At 42.0% G+C, this 19,188-nt stretch overlaps 1 protein-coding gene across 3 annotated transcripts in view; it reads left to right on the top strand.

The window, feature by feature from the left end:
• The window catches only part of nova2 (NOVA alternative splicing regulator 2), a 48,471-nt gene extending 36,077 nt beyond the window's left edge, over positions 1 to 12,394 (top strand). For all 3 annotated transcript variants that reach the window (XM_057048943.1, XM_057048941.1, XM_057048940.1), the window contains one exon: positions 1,451 to 12,394. In XM_057048943.1, the coding sequence (XP_056904923.1) occupies positions 1,451 to 2,473 (1,023 nt within the window). In that variant the 3' untranslated portion in view covers positions 2,474 to 12,394. The remainder of the gene's footprint in view (positions 1 to 1,450) is intronic.
• The last annotated feature ends 6,794 nt before the right edge of the window (positions 12,395 to 19,188 follow it).

Here is a 19,188-nt window from a genome sequence, read left to right as displayed (position 1 = left end):
CCTTTAAATTCTATTCAGATTCATCGTTATTGAGTTTGAGTCTGACTGAATAGTGACCTCTGCATCCTGGGTGTCATCCAACTGTTGCTATTCATTGTAGAACTGCAAGGAAATGAGGAAGGGAGAGAAAAGGATAAAATAGAGTGAGACAAACCGGACAAGGTAATTGGCTCGGCCTTCGTATCTCTCTGCTCCGCGTTGGATCAGTCTGTGGTATTCATCATTTATCCTTCTCTGCCTCTACTTTTGTTGAATTAATCAGCATCCATGGCCCTCTCTGCCTCTTATTTGATCTTTTCTATACCAAGGCTGTGTGTTTTTGTCACTTCAGTCCTCCCTCCTCTTCCTCTCTCAGCAGCCCACACTGTGTTTCTACCCTCCAGTTGAATACTCAACATTCCGTCCATCAGAAGAGGGAAGATGCAGCTTTTTCAGGCTGCAGAGGATTCAGAGTTGCACAGACGCATGTATTCGCAGCTCATGTGCAGCCAAAGGTGGCTGGATTTGGTTTATTAAAGCGAGCTCCGTGTTGCCGCGGCGCCACGCATCGTTGGCTGCCTGCATCAGTGGAGCGCCACGTATGTCTGAACGCGAGCTCACGCGGCAAAACATCCTCTGATGTGGTTTATCGCTCCGATATTATTTATATCTCCCGAATCTGTGACGTTTTGGAAATGTTAGTTCTGGAACGGGGAAAGCAAACTAAACATGCGGCTGTAAACAACCACTTTATGTGAGCATAATGACCTTGGACAGACGTGCACGGTGTGGCTCTTTGGACGGGGGAAGTGTGCGTACAGCTGTACGTACACATGTTACTGCTTCACTCCCTTTCACAACCCTTTAAAAGCCAGAGCTGTGTTTCCATGGAAACAGTGACCTGGGACTCAGGTTTTTCCCACACACCAAGGCTCTTTAGAATTCTCTATCTATCTATCTATCTATCTATCTATCTATCTATCTATCTATCTATCTATCTATCTATCTATCTATCTATCTATCTATCTATCTATCTATCTATCTATCTATCTATCTATCTATCTATCTATCTATCTATCCACCTATTTCTCAGGGAACTGCACGACTTCCTCGTGAAGCAGACACACCTGCAGTACATCAGCTCTTTTCACTGGCTTGCCTTTTGTATATCTGTCCTCCTCAAGAACGCCCTTGAAAGGCAGCTTCTGACTAAGCCCTTTTCAGAGTTGACCTTGTCTTGTGTACTTTATGTGTAAACAGTTTTAAATATCAAAAGTTTCCATCAAGCGAATGCTGCTTTGGAGCACGTTCTGTATCCTTAGTGTCATTCTGATGCACAGGTGTGGCTTTACAGCATTTTTTTCAACACACACGTTAAAAAATCCTGAAGTATGATGACCTTTTCTATCTAATTTATGATTAACTGGCCACATTTGACAGATTTCTTTCTCTTTGTTGCTCTTTTTGCCAGGCCAAGCTGATTGTCCCTAACAGTACGGCGGGGTTGATCATCGGGAAAGGTGGAGCAACAGTCAAGGCTGTAATGGAACAGTCTGGCGCATGGGTCCAGCTCTCCCAAAAGCCAGAAGGTATCAACCTCCAGGAACGTGTTGTCACCATAAGTGGAGAACCTGAGCAGAACCGTAAAGCTGTGGAGATCATTGTCCAGAAGATCCAGGAAGATCCACAGAGCTCTTCCTGCCTCAACATCTCTTACTCCAACATCACAGGGCCCGTTGCCAACTCCAACCCCACCGGTTCTCCATACGCCAACTCCACTGAGGTCATTCCAGCTGCAGCAGCTGCCGCAGCAGCAACAGCTTCCTCTCTGCTCGGCCAGGCCAGCCTGGCTGGTGTTGGGGCTTTCCCAACCACCATGTCCAACCTCTCAGGCAACGACCTGCTGGCCATCACTTCAGCCCTCAACACTCTGGCCAGCTATGGCTATAACACCAACTCCCTTGGTCTGGGGCTGAATCCAGCAGCAGCCTCAGGGGTGTTAGCTGCTGTAGCAGCTAATGCTAATCCAGCAGCAGCCGCCGCAGCTAATTTGTTAGCATCCTATGCCAGTGATGCATCAACCAGTGCCGCTCACACAGCAGCGAGTCTTGGAGGCTTCTCCCTGGGATCTCTCGCTGCTGCTACAGGGGCGACTAACGGCTATTTAAGCGCTGCATCACCACTCGTGGCATCATCTCTACTGGCCACAGAGAAGCTTGCAGAAGGAGCAAAAGAAGTGGTGGAAATCGCTGTACCAGAAAACTTGGTGGGAGCCATCCTGGGAAAAGGAGGGAAGACGCTAGTAGAGTACCAAGAGCTGACTGGAGCCAGGATCCAGATCTCCAAGAAAGGCGAGTTCATCCCTGGAACTCGGAACAGGAAGGTGACCATCACGGGTTCCCAGGCTGCAACACAGGCTGCACAGTACCTAATCAGCCAGCGAATCACCTACGAGCAGGGGGTACGTGCCACCAACCCACAGAAAGTGGGCTAAACTTGACAGCCAATAAAAAATGAGGAGGATAAAAGGAAAAAGTGGGGGCTTGGGGGAGGAGTATAAAAAAATGAATGAGAATGGATAAAGGAGAGGAGAGCAGCAATGTCAGAAGGAATCTTCTGTACCATTTCTTCTGCGTGTCTTCAGTATTCTGTAGTTTAAAAAAAAATGACGCAGAGCAAAAATGTGCTGAGAAGATGAGGATGGAGAGGAGCAAATTATCTCGCTGAAAAACCAAGAAAAAAAAGTGTAACGTGTAAATAAGGTTTTATTACTTAACGTCTTGACCTTTTGGGATTTTTTTTTTTTTTTAAACTTGTTTTGTTTCATTGTTTGGGTTAGTAAATTAAGCTGTCTGTTTGTGTACCATGTGAACAAAGCTGAATGCCATGTAGACTACCTGAGAGGCTACAGGAAGTAGGGGGAGGAAGGGCATTGGTGGGCTGGGTTGGGGTGGGGGCTTGTGTTTACGGGGTACAACCCTCCACCCCATATCCAAACATTTTTGTGAGAAAGGAAAACCCTCATGCCTCCCTCGCCCTACAACGCAGTCAAACAATTTTTCTGTAGGTTTTTTTTTTTTAAAAATCCCTCAGCCTATTGCCCCATCTCCCTCTAACGCCCCTATACAACCTCCCCTTTTTATAAGGGTTTTATAATAAGAAAGACTGCAGATTTTTAGCAGGCGTGCAACAGAGGAAACATCTTAAATGGCCCTCTCCCCAGTACGTTTTATTCTCTCTCCAGTTCCTGAGTCCACCTCTCACCTCTTCTTCCATCTCTTTGGAAAAGAAGGTCTGGGGTAAAAATTCTGGAGAGGCGTGGGGGAGATAATCAGCTGGGTGTTTCTTCATTTGCGCCCCGTACCTGACCTTCCCCTCCCCTCTATACCCTGTGATTTACCCCCCAGCAGCACTGGGCCACAGTCTGTTACAGCACGTAGCACACCCATGTGCAGATCCGATATTGGAGCTAGGATGCCGAGGTGCACGCCGATGATCTCACGTAGTGCAAAACCTGGAATTGACGAGAGTGATACTGTGCAAGCTGCGGCAAACACACAGAATTTATGGCATTTTTCTGCAGTCTGCTGTAAAAACGGTGTGATAATTGTTACGATAGGAATCAGCGTCATCGTCATTATTTATTAATGAGTTCACCCTTAAAACAAGCTTAGTGTTTCTTTTATAAAATCTGTGAATTCAGGTTGACATGAATGTAAATGAGACTATTTTTGATTTGAATCTTGTGTTTTAATTTAAGTGAAGATGAATAGTAATGTCACATAGTGTAATATATGTCTTATTTAAGTCTAGTAAGAAAGCCGCCCCGGGCATTGAGATCAATACAGTGAAGGATCACTATATCTATATATATACCTATATCCAGTCAAAGAAAGTACAGGGAATACACACACATGCACACACGACAAACAACTCTACAATGCCATATTTGGTGCTAGAGTGGGGAATTCGCCTGTGGTGCAGATGGCAGCGAGGCCTCCAGATTAGCAAGAAAATGCCTGATGTAAAATACACAACTCAGGCAGCTTTATTAACCGTCAGTGCTCGACACGCTCGGATATGCAGCTCCTCTTCCCAAACGCCCGTTTTGACTCAAAGCCCCCTGATGTGACTAACCTAAATTTGTGAAAATTCAGTGAATAGCTGAGCAAAGCATGTTGCTGTTCAGTCTGCGGTGCTCCGACTCCCGCAAGTAAATAGCACTTAAAACTGACACTGTACTACTGACAAGTGCAAAACACTGAGACACGAGGAGAGAGCGTTGCTCATCGGAGGTCCGCTGCCTATCTGCACATCCCACCAGAAGAGCCTGCATATCAGGACGGGATAGGCTCGCCGATTCTTTTCCCGTATCAAACACGTCCGGCTGCTGGCGAGGTAAAGGCCAGGCATGACACATATTCAACATATTCCCAGGGAGTTCAGCAAGGTTTGCCTCTTGCAAGCTGCATTCCCATGGCAACTGGTTTACTGCCCCTTATAGATCCAGGAAGCTTCTGAAGACGCTTCTTTTATTCTATTTTTATTTGTTTGTTTCGTGTTGTTTTTTTGTTTTTTTATCAGAGTACACTGATTTTTATTTTATTTTTTTTGTCTTAATGCACTGTGAAGCAAAGGAGCGGTTCTCTTGGCCTGTGAGGTCTGGGACATGTGCTGTAGCTGGCATCGTGTATGGACAGCTGTTATATGACAGGGCAAAACCACATATATGAAATATATGTAGAATGCATACGAAGAACTTCACTGTCATATCGGAGGAGAAGGGGATTAGGTCGATGAAGAGGATCAATCAATTAGATTCTTCTTTTGTATCAGAAAAAGTGTTTGTGATTAAAGGGTGGGATGTTGGGGAGTGTCAGGTGACCAAACCTTAAAGAGACTGGAACAAATTCTAAAGTCACTTTTTTTTTTATTGCAGCAGGAATCGCTAACTTATTGTATTTCCATTGGGCAAATCTCTGGACAGAAACCATCAGTGGTCCAAGTGTGACAGAATGTAAACTGCTAAAAATCAGGCCAGTGTTGCATTTGATTTGTTTGAGCCTAGGAGGAGATAAAACTCCTCTTATATATAATCCAAAAGACTTTTTGATTCTTCAAAGTGAAAAAAAAAAACCAAACCAAAACTTGACCTGAAATCCTCCACTGTGCTATGGAATGTGTCACTCTTTGTTGGAGCGCCAGTGAGGGTTTATCTCCACGGCTTGGTAAGGAGGCTTCTTTACTCCCATCTAACACCATCCACACTATCCTCACCCTCCCTGCCACCGTCCTCAGTCCTCCAGTGCACCTTCATTCTGACACTCCGTCTCCTCCTACCACATTGTTCCATGGGTGAATATGCCTGGCGTTACGACCGATGCATGTCTGCTGCTTTGCCCTGAAAAACACCTCAGATTGAGTCTCTCTCTTCTCTCCGCCTCTTCGGGTCGCCGAGGCTTGGAGACGCAGTGACGAGCCGCTTTTAGAAAACGACCACACCTGCAGGAGAAGTCAGTGTTGAGGCTGGCAGGGCACAGTGCAGAAACACTCCTTTCTCTAGTTTGAATCTATGTGGGCGTTGTTGGTTTGATTTATTTCTTCTTTTTTTTTTAACACGCTGCTCATTTGGAAAACTCTGCTGCACAAACATTAACACAAACACATGTCATATAGGGGAATTCTGCGCCATTGATTGGTTTTGACTGGATTTATGAGGAGTTATCACCTCATTAATTTAGAGTAGGGAAAGAGCTTTCCTGGTATGTCTTTTACGTGGCGGCCAATCACTTTATCTTAATGTTAGGGAGCGGATATAAGGTGTGAGTACTGGAAGCAATACGTGTAGTTGGATGTTGTCTCGTCCTGTTCTTTACCCTCCGTCTGCCATAGGAATTTGGGGATTTACCTGTAGATATTTACTAGGGTTAACAGTAATTGTTTTTAATTTGTGGGAAAATGCTGCTATTTAATGATAACAGATGTACTAGAAATAAAAGGTGAAAACATATCGAAATCTGTCTTTTACCTGAAGAAGGTATTTTGATACTCAGTTAGACGCTAACGATAAGTTAACAATAGAATATAACTCTAACCTGATAAAGTTAAATCTGTGCCAAACTAGGTCTTTGCAGAAACTGTTAATGTGTCAATTAAAAAAAAAACACACACACACACACACACATACTTTTATATTTAAAAAAAAATGTGAAAGTGCCAAATGAACCATATTTATCATTCGCATCATACAGGAGGAAGTCCACGTGAGGGTTTTTGAGAGTGAGTAGATCAACAATGAAAACACCTCATTCAATAGTTTGTCTAATGCCTCTATTGCCATGTTAGTCCCTTCTCTGGCAACTACAAATCCCATAATACAGCACTACTAATTTTGGGGCTAGACAAATCAATATAGCGATACTTTAGCAAACAATACAAAAGACAATGTGACTCGATAGCATTCTTAAAAACAGCTTTTTATAGTAACAATAAAAATGTATTTTGTGGAAATACAGTAGATGTTATCTTTTTTGCACGTCAATATTGCATGATATCAAAGTGAAAAGTGGACAAAAAAACCCTGAAAAACCTAAAGAAACAAAGCCGGTTTGTCATTATATTACTTCCTAACTCATTTTTTTAGACAAATCTTTGCATGCCGATAAGGTTTCGAGCATTTTGATACTATTTTCATGCATTAAAATGTCTACTATTATTTTAAAGTGACCACGTTGTGTCCACCGGCCAAAAAGGGGTTTTTTCTTTGGTGTCACAATAGATTAGGGTTTTTTTGTCATTTAGTTTTCCAGCCATCCTGGATGGGGCAAATAAAACAAACCCTTAACCAACCCAAGGCGGTTTTGCTACTTAGCTAGCGTGCTGGCTAACTTTAAAAGAAGAAAACTTACGACATCATTTCTAAGACTGTCCACGAATGTACTCACCTCTACATAAGTTTGCATATCACTCCTCTGACCATTGATGTGCTAGAGGCTTCTGTGTGTTCTCATGTGATTTTGTACTCTAACACTACTAACCCTCAAAGCATCGGGCTTTCGGTAGAACCTTTTCTGTCCTTTGACTCCTCTGAGCTCTGGCTTGTCTTGTCGTTGATATGCACCTTATTGCCCTCAAATATGATATGGAGCATTTGCAGCCACACACATCGGCAAGATGGTGAGAGTGTTTGACAAATAACCCCTCTCTTTAGCAAATTATTAGACGTTTATCCTCAGCTCTCCTTCATTTTCTTTGGAATTGGTGACTGAGTCTTTTTGCAGGACTCTGCTCTCTAAAAGAAAGCAAGCTCCTGTCACCAGCGTGGCGAGTTTTCAAAGCAGAAACGCTCAATCAGACATTGGCCTCATAAAAGGAGAGGACTGTCTCAAACGCTCCCAGTGTGCGTGCTGTGTTTTTGCATCCTCAAAGATGGCGTCATAGGAAATGGCGCTCTTCCTACAAAACCTCCCACAAAGGAAAGTCAAAATTTCCATTTCTGCTCCAAGTGAAATGTTTGCACTAAACCTTCTGCTGTTAATCGTGCATGGCAGGCCGAGCTGCAGCGGGAGTTGCTGTGTGAGACTACTGTAGATGTGTAGCCGTACTGTAGACGTTTACACAGCAGTGTATTCGGACCTGCATGCTCCTCTCTCTCCTCTCTCTCTCTCTCTCCCTGTCTCTCTCTCTCCTCTCTCTCTCAGTTTTGTCTGCTTTAGGCCTGTGCCCCGTGCTCGTGATGTCTGTGCCGTGATATAGCCAGCTAGTCGTTGGAATTTATTTTTTAATGTGTAGAAGAATGCAAACTTCTCACCTGCACTACAGGTGACCTCATTGCTTCCCAGTGGGTGTGGCTTTTCAGTATAGTCGTCAGGATATTTTTTTCTTTCTCTCCCTCTCGTCCACTGGCACCCGCTCTCACCCACCCTACCTACCTTCTATGATATCTTATGGGACCCCCCCCCCCACTCATCTCCCAAAACTCGGGCCCCATTGAAGCACCAGCAACTGTAGACTGCATTTGTCATATCACTGGTTCTCTGTTGAATCTTTTCGTAATTGATTTTTTTGTTCCTGGTTATGATTTGTACTGTATTTTCTGTCTAACCTATACCAGTTGTTACAAAATGCCATTTCTGTGTGTAGCCTTTACCCCTCCCTCAAAGCTCACACACCCCTCCATGTCCTGTTTTTTTGCACTTTCACTGCCCACTCCTCTTCCTCGCCCGAACATATACACACTTTCCTCCTCTGCCTCCTGTGAGTCTCTTCTCTCGAGTGCCAAAATAGAGAGGGGGGGAAAAAAACACTAAAGATGACAACAACAACAACAACAGCAACAACAACAACAACACAACAACAACCATTCCAAGCGTTTCTTTGAGTTGTTCTTGTGTGTCGGACATCCATCCTGGAAGCACCCATGAAGCCAGCATGCTCCGCCCTCATAACATGATGTCGCTCATGACGCCTCAACTGAACAGCACCTTGACTCCCCACCACCACCACCACTCCTCCTCCTCCTCTCCTCCTCCTCCTCCTCCTCACCACCTCCCACAGAGCTAAACCCAACAAGGATTAACCCTTCTGCAGGTTGGCTACCTTCCTACTGTCCTTCCTCTCAGCCCACCTAGAAAAAAGCCCAACCGTTCATGCCAGCTGCTTTCCTAATTCTGTCATCTCCTCAGCCTGTGGGACTTCATTGATTGTGTGCCATAGTGTTGGGGGCACCTTTCACTCTCCTCACCTGCCCTCTTTGAGCGCCCCCACACCGTTTTTCTCCCTTTCTCTATCTCTTCCTTTCCTCTTTCTCTCTTGCTCGCTCCATTTGATTTTTCTCGATGGGGAAGATTCAAAAACTCCATTTTCTAATGATGATTTAGTTCCTTTTTTTGTTGTTGTTCGTTTAACATCCAAACCACGCACGCCGACACACCCCCCCGCGTGGCAGTGAGGGGAGTGTTTACGCACCGTCAGCTGCGCAGCCATCTTCTGTCTTCTTGAACTGTTTGAACTTTCACCCCCATGAACTTTATTGACCTTCTTCCTCCTCCTCCTCTCCTCCTCCTCCTTCTCCTCCTCCTCCTCCTACTACCCCCTTCTGTGTTCATCCAGCTGTATGGACAATAACTCTCCATTCCATCCCCAAAACCTCTCAGAGACTGTGCAATGCTAGCTGATATGTTTGGATTTCTTTTTTTGTGTTTGTTTGTTGCTCATCATTGAGGACACTTCTCTAAGCTGAAAAAGAACAAAACATATGAAAGGACTAAAGGAAAAAAATACTAAAAAAGGACAAAAAGAAATGCAGACAAAAAGAAAAAAACATGTTTGTCCACAACTTTCTTTTCTTTTCTCTCTCTCTCCTTGTAAATATTTTTGTCAGATTTTTTTCCTGAACTGTAAAGAGAGAAGTGTTGAACAGAAGGGCCGGCAGCATAAAGAGGTACTAGTGGACGCCGTAGATGATCATTGCATCCAGTAGTTAGGTCTGCCTGTAAACTCGGCATGCTAGTTCTACTGTGTTAACCTGTGCTGTTGGTATTAGTGTTGATTTACCTACTGTATTTGTTGTTGCTTCATGTCAGCTAGGCTAGAAACCTCATTAGATATCTGTCCAGTAAAACTAACCTTGAGAAACAGCGTGAGCCATTTTCAACCTAGACTTGCGTTTGTGCATTAATTGATGTTTTCCTAACGGCAACGTGTAGTGGCGCTATCTCTTTTGTCATCAGGCTGTAGTTGAGAATTGAAAATGCTTCGTCTTGTTAGCAACATGTCATTGTTGATGCGGCTCCTCCCGGTGGGGAAGAAAAAAAAAAAGAAATCCTCAGAGGTGAAATAAGAAAAGTACACAAAAAAGAAGCTGAGCTGCTATCTTTTGTGCAATACAGTCTTAGTTTACATAACATAGAGTGATAGTTTAGGGATGATTAACCTCTGCAGGTTCCACTCGGCCACTCTACTGCCTGTAGAGCCAATCTTCATTGTGAAGTATTAACATTATATTGTCAAACTAGATTCCACCATTTCATCACATTGCTCTGAGCTCCACTCTTGATTTATGCTGCCTGCCCTATTGCCCTAAGAACTCCACATGAGTTATTTATTTCTCAGACAATTATTATTATACTATTAATAAATAACAATGCAACAAAAGGGAAAGACTGGAAAAAGGTAACTTAATATTAGTAATGTTTTGTTTTTATTTTTAGTATTTTAGTGGTTGCTTTTAACAACATTCATTAACTGACTTAAGAGTATTGAATATTTAATGTAATTGTAGCATTGTGTTTGTAACAAAAAAAGACAAAAAACAAAAAACTAGTGAGTTGTGTTTCTTGACTTGTGGATTACCAGTGAAGTGGGCAATCTAGTGCTAATATATATGAGGTCTTTTTTTAAGGATTCTTATTTTGCGACTACAACAGCAGTCATTATAAATGTTCATTTTAGCATCACCTGTCTTCTGTTGTCTTATTCTTCACCTTCCACCACACTCTGCATCATCACAGTAACACATTGCAAGTCTGGGGGTGGGCAAAGGCGTGTGTGTGTGTGTGTGTGTGTGTGTAGTACGTCAGTGCCATGTGTTTGTCATAAAGTTAACAAAATGTGTGTCCATTTGTGTGTCTGTAAAATATGTCAAATGTTTCTCCCATCTGTTTGTCTGTATGTGTGTGTGTATCTACGTGTGTGTGTGAGTGAGTGTGCATATGTGTGTGTGTGTGTGTGTGTGTGTGTGTGTCTGTGTGTCTGTGTGTGTGTGATTACTGGGGGCAGGGTTCAGGGTGGGTGTTCTGTCCAGTGTCCACCAAAAGCTAAAACCAGTCAGGCTTCCATATTTCCTGATGGAACCTCCTGACGTTATAGCTGCAAACCCTTCATCATGTGATTTTGACTCAACTCGAATTTCCATAACCCCAAATCAAATCAACCAATCACTGTCCACCACTACTGCCTTTCCCTGAGCCATCTTCTGCTGCACACCATGTCAGCCCCATGTGATGTTCTCCATCGATAACATACTACTGTCACGATCTACTGTTACATGCTGACAAGTCTGGGGATAAATACTCATCTGGAAAGAAGGTTCAAGTGTCCAAAACATGAGGTGCACTTAGCTGTTATATATGTATATATTTTAACTTTGAGTTTGTTTTTCCTCAAGGGATTTGACATAGAAAAGATCAGGTCATTCAACATAAATACTTTTAAGTTCATAGTTTATAATACACATGCCTCAGCCCTATACATCAAAGGTGAATGTATTTCAAATTGGGAAATGTGTGTGAGTATTATAAATGATCAATTCTACTTATACGTTCAGGTTATGGGAGGAATGATCCCAAAGGCATGTTTTTGGAAGTGATTGTAATCTGCAGGGTTTTACTTTGCGATTCCATTGATCCGACTCCTTAATCTACATGAGGTGCACCTTATCAGTTTCAATTTTAAACCATTTAAAATGTTTGTATTTTTCCCCAGAGCCACATAATACATTCTACTGCTCATATTACTGTGCATACTGCATACTACCTTAACAGGTCAGAATTCACCTTAACCTGTCTCCATGCCAACCACCAAAGGAGCCAGTTGCATGGCAACCGGCTTCAGCCACAACAAAACCAATCAACCAACCTACCAACCATCTTCCTCAACCACCAAGGCTACGCCCACCTGACTGTAATCGTTCCATAGAAGAAGAGATAGAGAAGGAGTGAGGATAGGAAGAAGGGATGACAGACGAAAGCGGTGTAGTTGTGATTCTCAGGGTGTCTTATATACAGTAAATATATTGTTCAGTCTGTTCTCCGGTCTCTCACTGGTGTCCTGTTGCCCCTAACTGAGCCCAAAGACGATCATGTCCTTCCACAATAAATTCTTTGTATAATTGATCAACTTCTGACCAAGTCCTCGCAATCAGTTGATTGATAATATTGATTGACCATTCCTGCTGAGAGATGCCACGCAGCCAGCCAGGTGAATGAAGCTAGGCACTGTAATGTTTACAACCCAAATGAGACCAACAATGCTGTTGAAAGAATGTCTAGGACTTTTTCCAAAAGTGAGAGAGAGAGAGACAAATCTCTGAAGAGTACTTATTTCCAAGTGATGGAACTTTTCGCTTACTTTTTATGTGACATGACGTAATGTAATTTTTTCAATCATTGCATGTGACTATTTTTGATTTGCAATGAAACTGTTCCGAATGGATGGTACATTTGTGACGTCAGTGCAACGTTGAGATGCCGATGCTAGAAATCAATGTTGGTGTCTTTTAACAGTGTTTTCATGTCACCGTGGGGAGTGCTTATGAACCAATGAATGCTAAATGTGTGACCATACAAAGCTGTAAAGGTTTTGTTTATTTGTACATGGTTATGGGTAAAATAAACCATTGAAGCAACACCTTTAATCTTCAGACGTAAGCCCTCGCATATTTGTCTGTGAAGGACCAAAACCGGTGCTTTACAAAGTTTTACATAATGCGTTTAAGACACGCCGATGAGGTAAGTTTCCACTGTAACACGTCTGCAACACGGCGCTGCCTTTCACCTGTTCTCAGGGTCTCTGAGAGGGCTTTATTAAGGGAGGTGTAGGAGAGAATTAATGCTTGGTTTACCTTCACACATCACTGCCCTCATCACAGGCATCACAGTTACAAAAGTGTTGGGTTCAATTCTCTGACATATCCATCTACCCACAATCCTCCTGTGCACTAGAACCATCCAGTCAACAAACACCTGCACCCCTGCATCCGCCATGAATTCCACAAACCAGCCTATCAGCTCCTGTGACCTCTGGCCAAATCGTCTCAGCCCTCTCCATGCCATCGGCTAAGCAGCTCCTGGCTGTGTTTGAGCTGTTCTTACAAAGCCTCCTGGGAAATGGAGTCACCATTCACAGCATGGTCCGACCAACCTCTTGTCACTCTCCTCCCACACACCTTCCTCCATATGCCACTAAAGAAGTTCCTCCGGCTTCCAGCAAGAAGGTCACAGCACTTTGTGGTGTTGTTTTTATAACGTGTGTGATAGAGTTCACGGTGTTGCACAGCTAAAGACTGCAAACAAGCCAATGGGTGACCCTTCTGGGAAGCTAAAATGGACCAAAATTCTTACTTGTGCGATGTTTGAATGTGTAATAAATATTAAAGACAGATGTTTACAGTTTATCTACATGTATAGTGTATATAAAATGACATTTTTATGCATTAATAATGTGAGCCCATAGTGTACACATGTGGAATTGATTTCATGTATTAAATATGGACTGCTTGAGGTTGAGGTTGAAGTGTTGTGTGAGCAGAAATAATCTCATTGGTAGATCTAAAATCATCATATTAAACCAAGTATGTTCCATACTGGAACCACAAAATAAGTGTCTTCACATTCCATTCCATTGCAACTAGCATTATCTATTTATGATATTGACAAAAAAGACAAAAAAAAAAAAAACGAATCATGCCAACACTGGGAATGGACAAACAAGCAACTAAACAGACCACATCTTCATATCTAGATGAAGAAAAGCTCTAATAATTTAATAATTGAAATGATCAGATGACACCCTAGTTTATCAAATCTTACACATATTAAACCAATAAGGTTATTTCTGCCTCCACAAAATCCTGTCTGTACAAACTCTGTCATGGTTTTATTGTCTTGAGAAGCTCCAGTGTTGTGATGAAAACCTTATGGTGCCTTAGAGCAGCTCCCAAAGATGTTGAAGGTTGTGTCACAGATTTCTGGAATACTGGAGGTAAGTGTCTCAGACCGGTTCAGTGAACAGCATCCATAAAAGCCTGACTGCATAACTCCAGATATTAAACTGCATTTCTGGGCCAAAGCAACCAATAAATGTATCAGTCCTCACCCAGCTTTAAATCTCCCTTTATATTAATCTAAAACAAAACTGGAGGTTTAATTTGTGCATGTTCTTTTTAAAATAATCCCCATGACTGGTGTTTCTCCATACCCAGCCAACGTTGCCCCACTTTTGCAGCCTGTTAAATCGGTACCGATTCAGCAGCTGTGTGAGCCACGGAGGAGGCTGTGTGACAGCTTCCATAACACACTGCCGTCCTCTGTGAGCCCCATCGTGCCCATCGCAGACTTTTGTGAATGTAGGACACTTTTAGAAACATAGGCGCAGATACTGCAAACTAATAATTCCATGTTTTGCCCAGCAGGTGTGTGTGCTTGTGTGTTGTGCGCGGTGTTAGCTGATTAGGCAGCTCCGTCAGTATTAACAAAGCGCCTGTTACTGCTAATAGAGCACCTTTCCTCCAGGAGGATGCATATTGATTCCCCTACCTCTTCATCTGTCCTCTCTACTTTTTCAGTGTTCCCTCGTTCTTCTGAACTCCAAAAATAAGTCTCCGTTACTGGTCTCAGAGGAGAAGCTTAGAATAGGAATAGGAATTCTCAGGTTGGTGCTGCACAATCTGGCAGGAGTGGGAATGAAGATAGATGATATGAAGCTCACCTTTGTAGAGGAACTATGTTGCAGCCGCTCCTTGAGCCTTTATTCTCGCTGGAATATAAAGCTGTGGCCTTGTTTCGGAGGATTAATGCGGCTCCTCTCTGTAAGTCGGCTCCAGATGTTTGAGGTACCCTCGGATTCACACAGGCAGGAGTAAGAGAAATCATGTTTTCAATTATAAAAATGAACTCAAATCAATACTCCTGCATTGTAATTCTGTCATGCACGTGAGCAGAAGGTCAAAGACTAAAAAAATGATGGTGCTGAGGCACCATGGATACTGAAAATGTCTCCATGATCACCTTCACCAGCCCGGGGAAGGGCCTGTTTACAGCCAACATGTAAAGATTTGCTGCTGTAACATTGAGAACTAATGTATCAGCCTCCCCTACAAACATTATTGGTAAAAGTTATAAATTGGTGTTCCTGTTTCCTGGCGGAGGAGAAAGAACATAGCACTTACATTTTTAAGACAGCGTGAGAGTAGGAAGAAGAATTTTATTTGATATTGCATAGAAATTATTCTGATGAATGGTTTTCCTGACTTTACCTAGAGGTAACGCTGGCTGCCTAGCAACATACTGGTGCAATATACAGGAAGCTGCGTCGGATGAATGTGGTTCTATTGTGGAAGGAGAACTCTAAACCACAACAGCGTTCCAGATATTTATGAAGATGTATATGTTTAAGCTCTGCTTCTTTTACTGCTAAAAGATCAGTGAGACACTAATCACGATCCTTAAAGTATTAATTCCCCAAGACTTCAAAGAAACCCTTTTCTTTGAAAACCAACACGAGACGTCTCATCTAACAGTGAAAAATGGTGGTTCACTAAAATAATACTGTAAAAATGCACAAAGGGCTCAATAATCATCAAAACTGTGGTGCAAACGCTCTTCATTTCACATATCTGTCTACTTTAAGACTTTTTCTAAATCAAGAGAATCTGGAACTGTTCAGTCACTTTAATTCCCTTTTTTTATCATAAATAAAAATGTGCTTCTACATTAGCATCAATTCTAATATTTTACAATTCACCAGTTATTTTATTTTAAAGAGACTAGAACAAAAATGAAATTGCTCAATTTGAAGACATTTCTTCAAATTTCGCCTCAAAAAAATTTAATTCAGGAAGAACAAATGTTGAATAGTGCTGAAAATGCTCATTTAAATAAGGAAGTGCAATTTTCCCTCCTATAACTGTGATAAAGGAGTAACTGGCAGCAGATCTTCTACAGCAGCATTTACCTGTGGAGCAGATGTTCCCCTCAAACACACTTTTCTGATTTACTGTCATTTTTTATGATGTTTTTGAAATTTCTAAATTAAAATTAAAGATATATTTATTTCACATCAAACATATTTTTAAATGTCAACGAAATAAGTCTATTAAAGAATTTTTAGAATGTTTGTTATGAATAAATATTATAAAAGAAGGTTCAATTCTATTTACGTCATTACAAAAACTGTAATTCAGCCCTGTAGTATGAACAGTGATTTACCAGTTTTATGGTACAAACAATGTTCTGCAGTCTTTCTCTATTTTGACTGTTTATGTTTTGGTCTGTACATTAATGAATCCATTTTCTATACTGTGATGATGTTTCTGAAAGCAAAACAAAAAGAATTCTGTTTTATTGTTCATGTACAGCAGGATAAAAATACTGTTTTCCACATACGTTCCCTCTCTTTCTTTAATTCTTGAAATGTTTTCAGGGGAAAATGGAGCCTGTTTAAAGTGAAGGTAAGATCAAGCAGTCCAGATATATTCGATCCATATAGATTCATGTATCGATTATATTCTATTCAGCGTGGGTCAAAAAGAAAAGGATCCTTTTAAAAAGAAAATATTTCTTCTTAATTCTAATGCACAGCATAAGTTCTGTGGTGCTGAAAATCATTAAAAATGCCCTGTGGTTTCAAGGAGCAATGACAGTAACTGCACATCAGAGTAGGTATGTGTTTTTACAGATGCATTTCTGAGGCTTCAACCTACACATTTTGTTCTGATTTACATAATAAAAAACATCTCAGATGCGCAGCGGCTGATGCTCAGTGCTGCATTATAATGCAGTGTGTGGGCTGCCGAGGACAGATTACCATAATTTACACACAAGCAAGTTTGGGTAATCCTGTGTGTGTGTGTGTGTGTGTGTGTGTGTGTGAGTGAGAGAGAGAGAGAGAGAGAAGGAACGTCAGATGATCCTGAAGAAACTGAGATTCTCAAATCTGTGGCCACATCAGTGCTTCGATATCCGGGACTAATCTAGATTAACAGTCTAATTGGAATTTGTAATAACCTTCGTCACTTCTTCCATTATTTTTATCATTTTCAGATGGAAAAATTAAAACAAAAGTTCTACAGGTCAACTGTACGAAATAAACAGGACATAGCTTCATCGTATGACTTCTTAATTTCTGTCCAGGGTCGAAGCAAAGAAACAGACAGGAGCCGCATCAGAGGCTTCCCACAGGGAAGGTGTGAGAGCAGGTAGACTCAGGTAATCACTCACAGAGTGAAACAGCCTCACACACACTCAGCAGGAGGCTGCGTGCACACGCCTGTCTGGGAGACTCCAGCAGCACCACACAGACCCTGTCGGGAGACATTAGCTTTACTGATGTATGGAAGCCGTCCAGAGAACAGAGGACACAGCAGGTCTGACTGCCGCAGGTGCACGTGCACGTGCACGCAGAAATGAGAGAGACTGTCTGCTCGCTTCATTCATAATCCCCATCCTCGAATGCTTCATCTTTTGCATGCTGTTCACTATTGCTGCTGATTGTTCCTTCCATCTAGTCTTCTTTAAGTTGCTTCTTTCCTTTTATTTCCTCATAGTTTTTCATTCAGATTTCAAAAAAGGTTTTTTTGAACTTGAATTAACCTCCAAACTCTGCATCCCAACCCTCCACTTTACATTATTACAGTCCCGGGTAAGTCCATCTAATCAGTTGTAGTGCTGTGCATATGTACACACACACACACACACACACACATATATATGTGTGTGTGTGTGTGTGTGTGTGTGTTTGTGCGTGTGTGTGTGGCAATATGGGGTCAGAGAGGTGAGATTTCTCATAAATTACATTCCAGAAACAGTGGATAATGTCTTCAAATGTGTTTCAATAAATCCTGTTGATTTGCCACTATAACAGTCTCACTTAATGAAATCGAACCAAAACGCCGACGTACTTTTAAATTGAACATGTAGATTCAGATACAGTACGCTGTCAGAATGGGGTCAGAATCTCCAGAATCTTCCCTTTTGGCTTGTTAGCCCTTTAATTATAACATGATAGAAGATATCAATAACTGATCCAGAAGCCAGAACACACAGATGAGTCAGGGTGAGGAGGGTCAGCCCACCTCTGAACTTTGACCCAGGTCTAAATTAAGGCTCAAGGGAGCTCTGGGAAAGCAGCTTTGCATGTTGTCACCATGAGACATGAAGAAGGCATAAAGGAACGTATTTTTAGAAAAGTGACATATAAGAATCTCAGAAGAAGAGCTTAGATGAGAAGAGCTGCCATTAATCAGTGGATGGAAGGATGATGGATGGACAATTTTCCTTTATTGTTTCTTTCTTTTGCCACTCCTTTTTTACTTCTTCACCATTATAAAACCTTACAAAAGAGCTCAAATTATCTAATGACAGTTTCCTCTATCAGACAAATAAAGTACAATTTTAGCTCGTTAAGACTGCGCTGTAATTACCCGAGCATGGTGATCTAACAAGAGTGATCCATTCTTCCCAATAATGACTGAAAGCGGATGTTGATTCTGAAGAATTAAGTGCTTTGCCACAGTTTAAAGAGCTCAACATCAGCCTGTTCAGACAGCAGCACAGACTCGGCAACATGTCTGTGTCTGGTCTGAAGGTCATATGAAGGACGCGCACATGCATGCACACAGATGTGTACCATACGTGCACACACCGCACTTGCACAGACACAAAAGGAAGCCAAATAAAACAAACTCTTATTCTTTTGTCCACTGATGGTCTTGCCAGCTTTAATAAACCAAGACTCCAAAAAAAAAAAAAAAAAGCTTTCAGGATATCCAGCAGTCCAAACAATGGGGGGAAATGGCACTGGGGTTTCCATGGAAACTGCTGCAAGCTGCCAAGAGAACTGCTTTGAAAACATATGTCAGACTTGACTGGTATGTTCACAGTGAGCATGGCAACAGACTCTGTGTGCAGCCTATCGCATTGTCTCTCAGTGTTGGCTCCTCTAACATTTGACTTGCTGTCTGTCACTAGCCTGCAACGATTCATGCACGGAAATCTTCTCTCGTTACCGAAAAATGAAGGATAGGAAAAGCAGATCCTTCAGCCCGGAATTCTAGAGGCTTGATGAAAACACAAAGAGTGATATGTAACCACAACCCGTCATCTGAATGTGATGACTGCTTCTATTGAACCATCTAAAGTGTGAGTCTGGCGCTGACATGAGCTGTGCTCTCATTCTGCCTTTGAAATTTACTGAAACATAGCGACATTAAATTCAACATCTGTTCTCAAGGGGAGCTGAGATGGCTGAGAGATCATTTGATTCATTAACAACTTTTGCAGTGTAAATGTTAGTATTAAAATGCAGGTTGCCACAGGCATAATTAACTTAAAATAATGCCATGTTTGCAGATGTTTTGTTCGTGTCATGCGTTATAATATGTGAATATTAGAAGTGTAGACTTATGCTGTCTGGCAACTGTACAATAATCCC

The sequence above is a fragment of the Takifugu flavidus genome, chromosome 12 (assembly GCF_003711565.1).
Source record: "Takifugu flavidus isolate HTHZ2018 chromosome 12, ASM371156v2, whole genome shotgun sequence".
In the NCBI taxonomy this organism is placed as follows: Eukaryota; Metazoa; Chordata; class Actinopteri; order Tetraodontiformes; family Tetraodontidae; genus Takifugu; species Takifugu flavidus.
The sequence above is the reverse complement of the archived record's forward strand: the minus strand, read 5'-3'. Positions and strand labels throughout refer to the sequence as shown.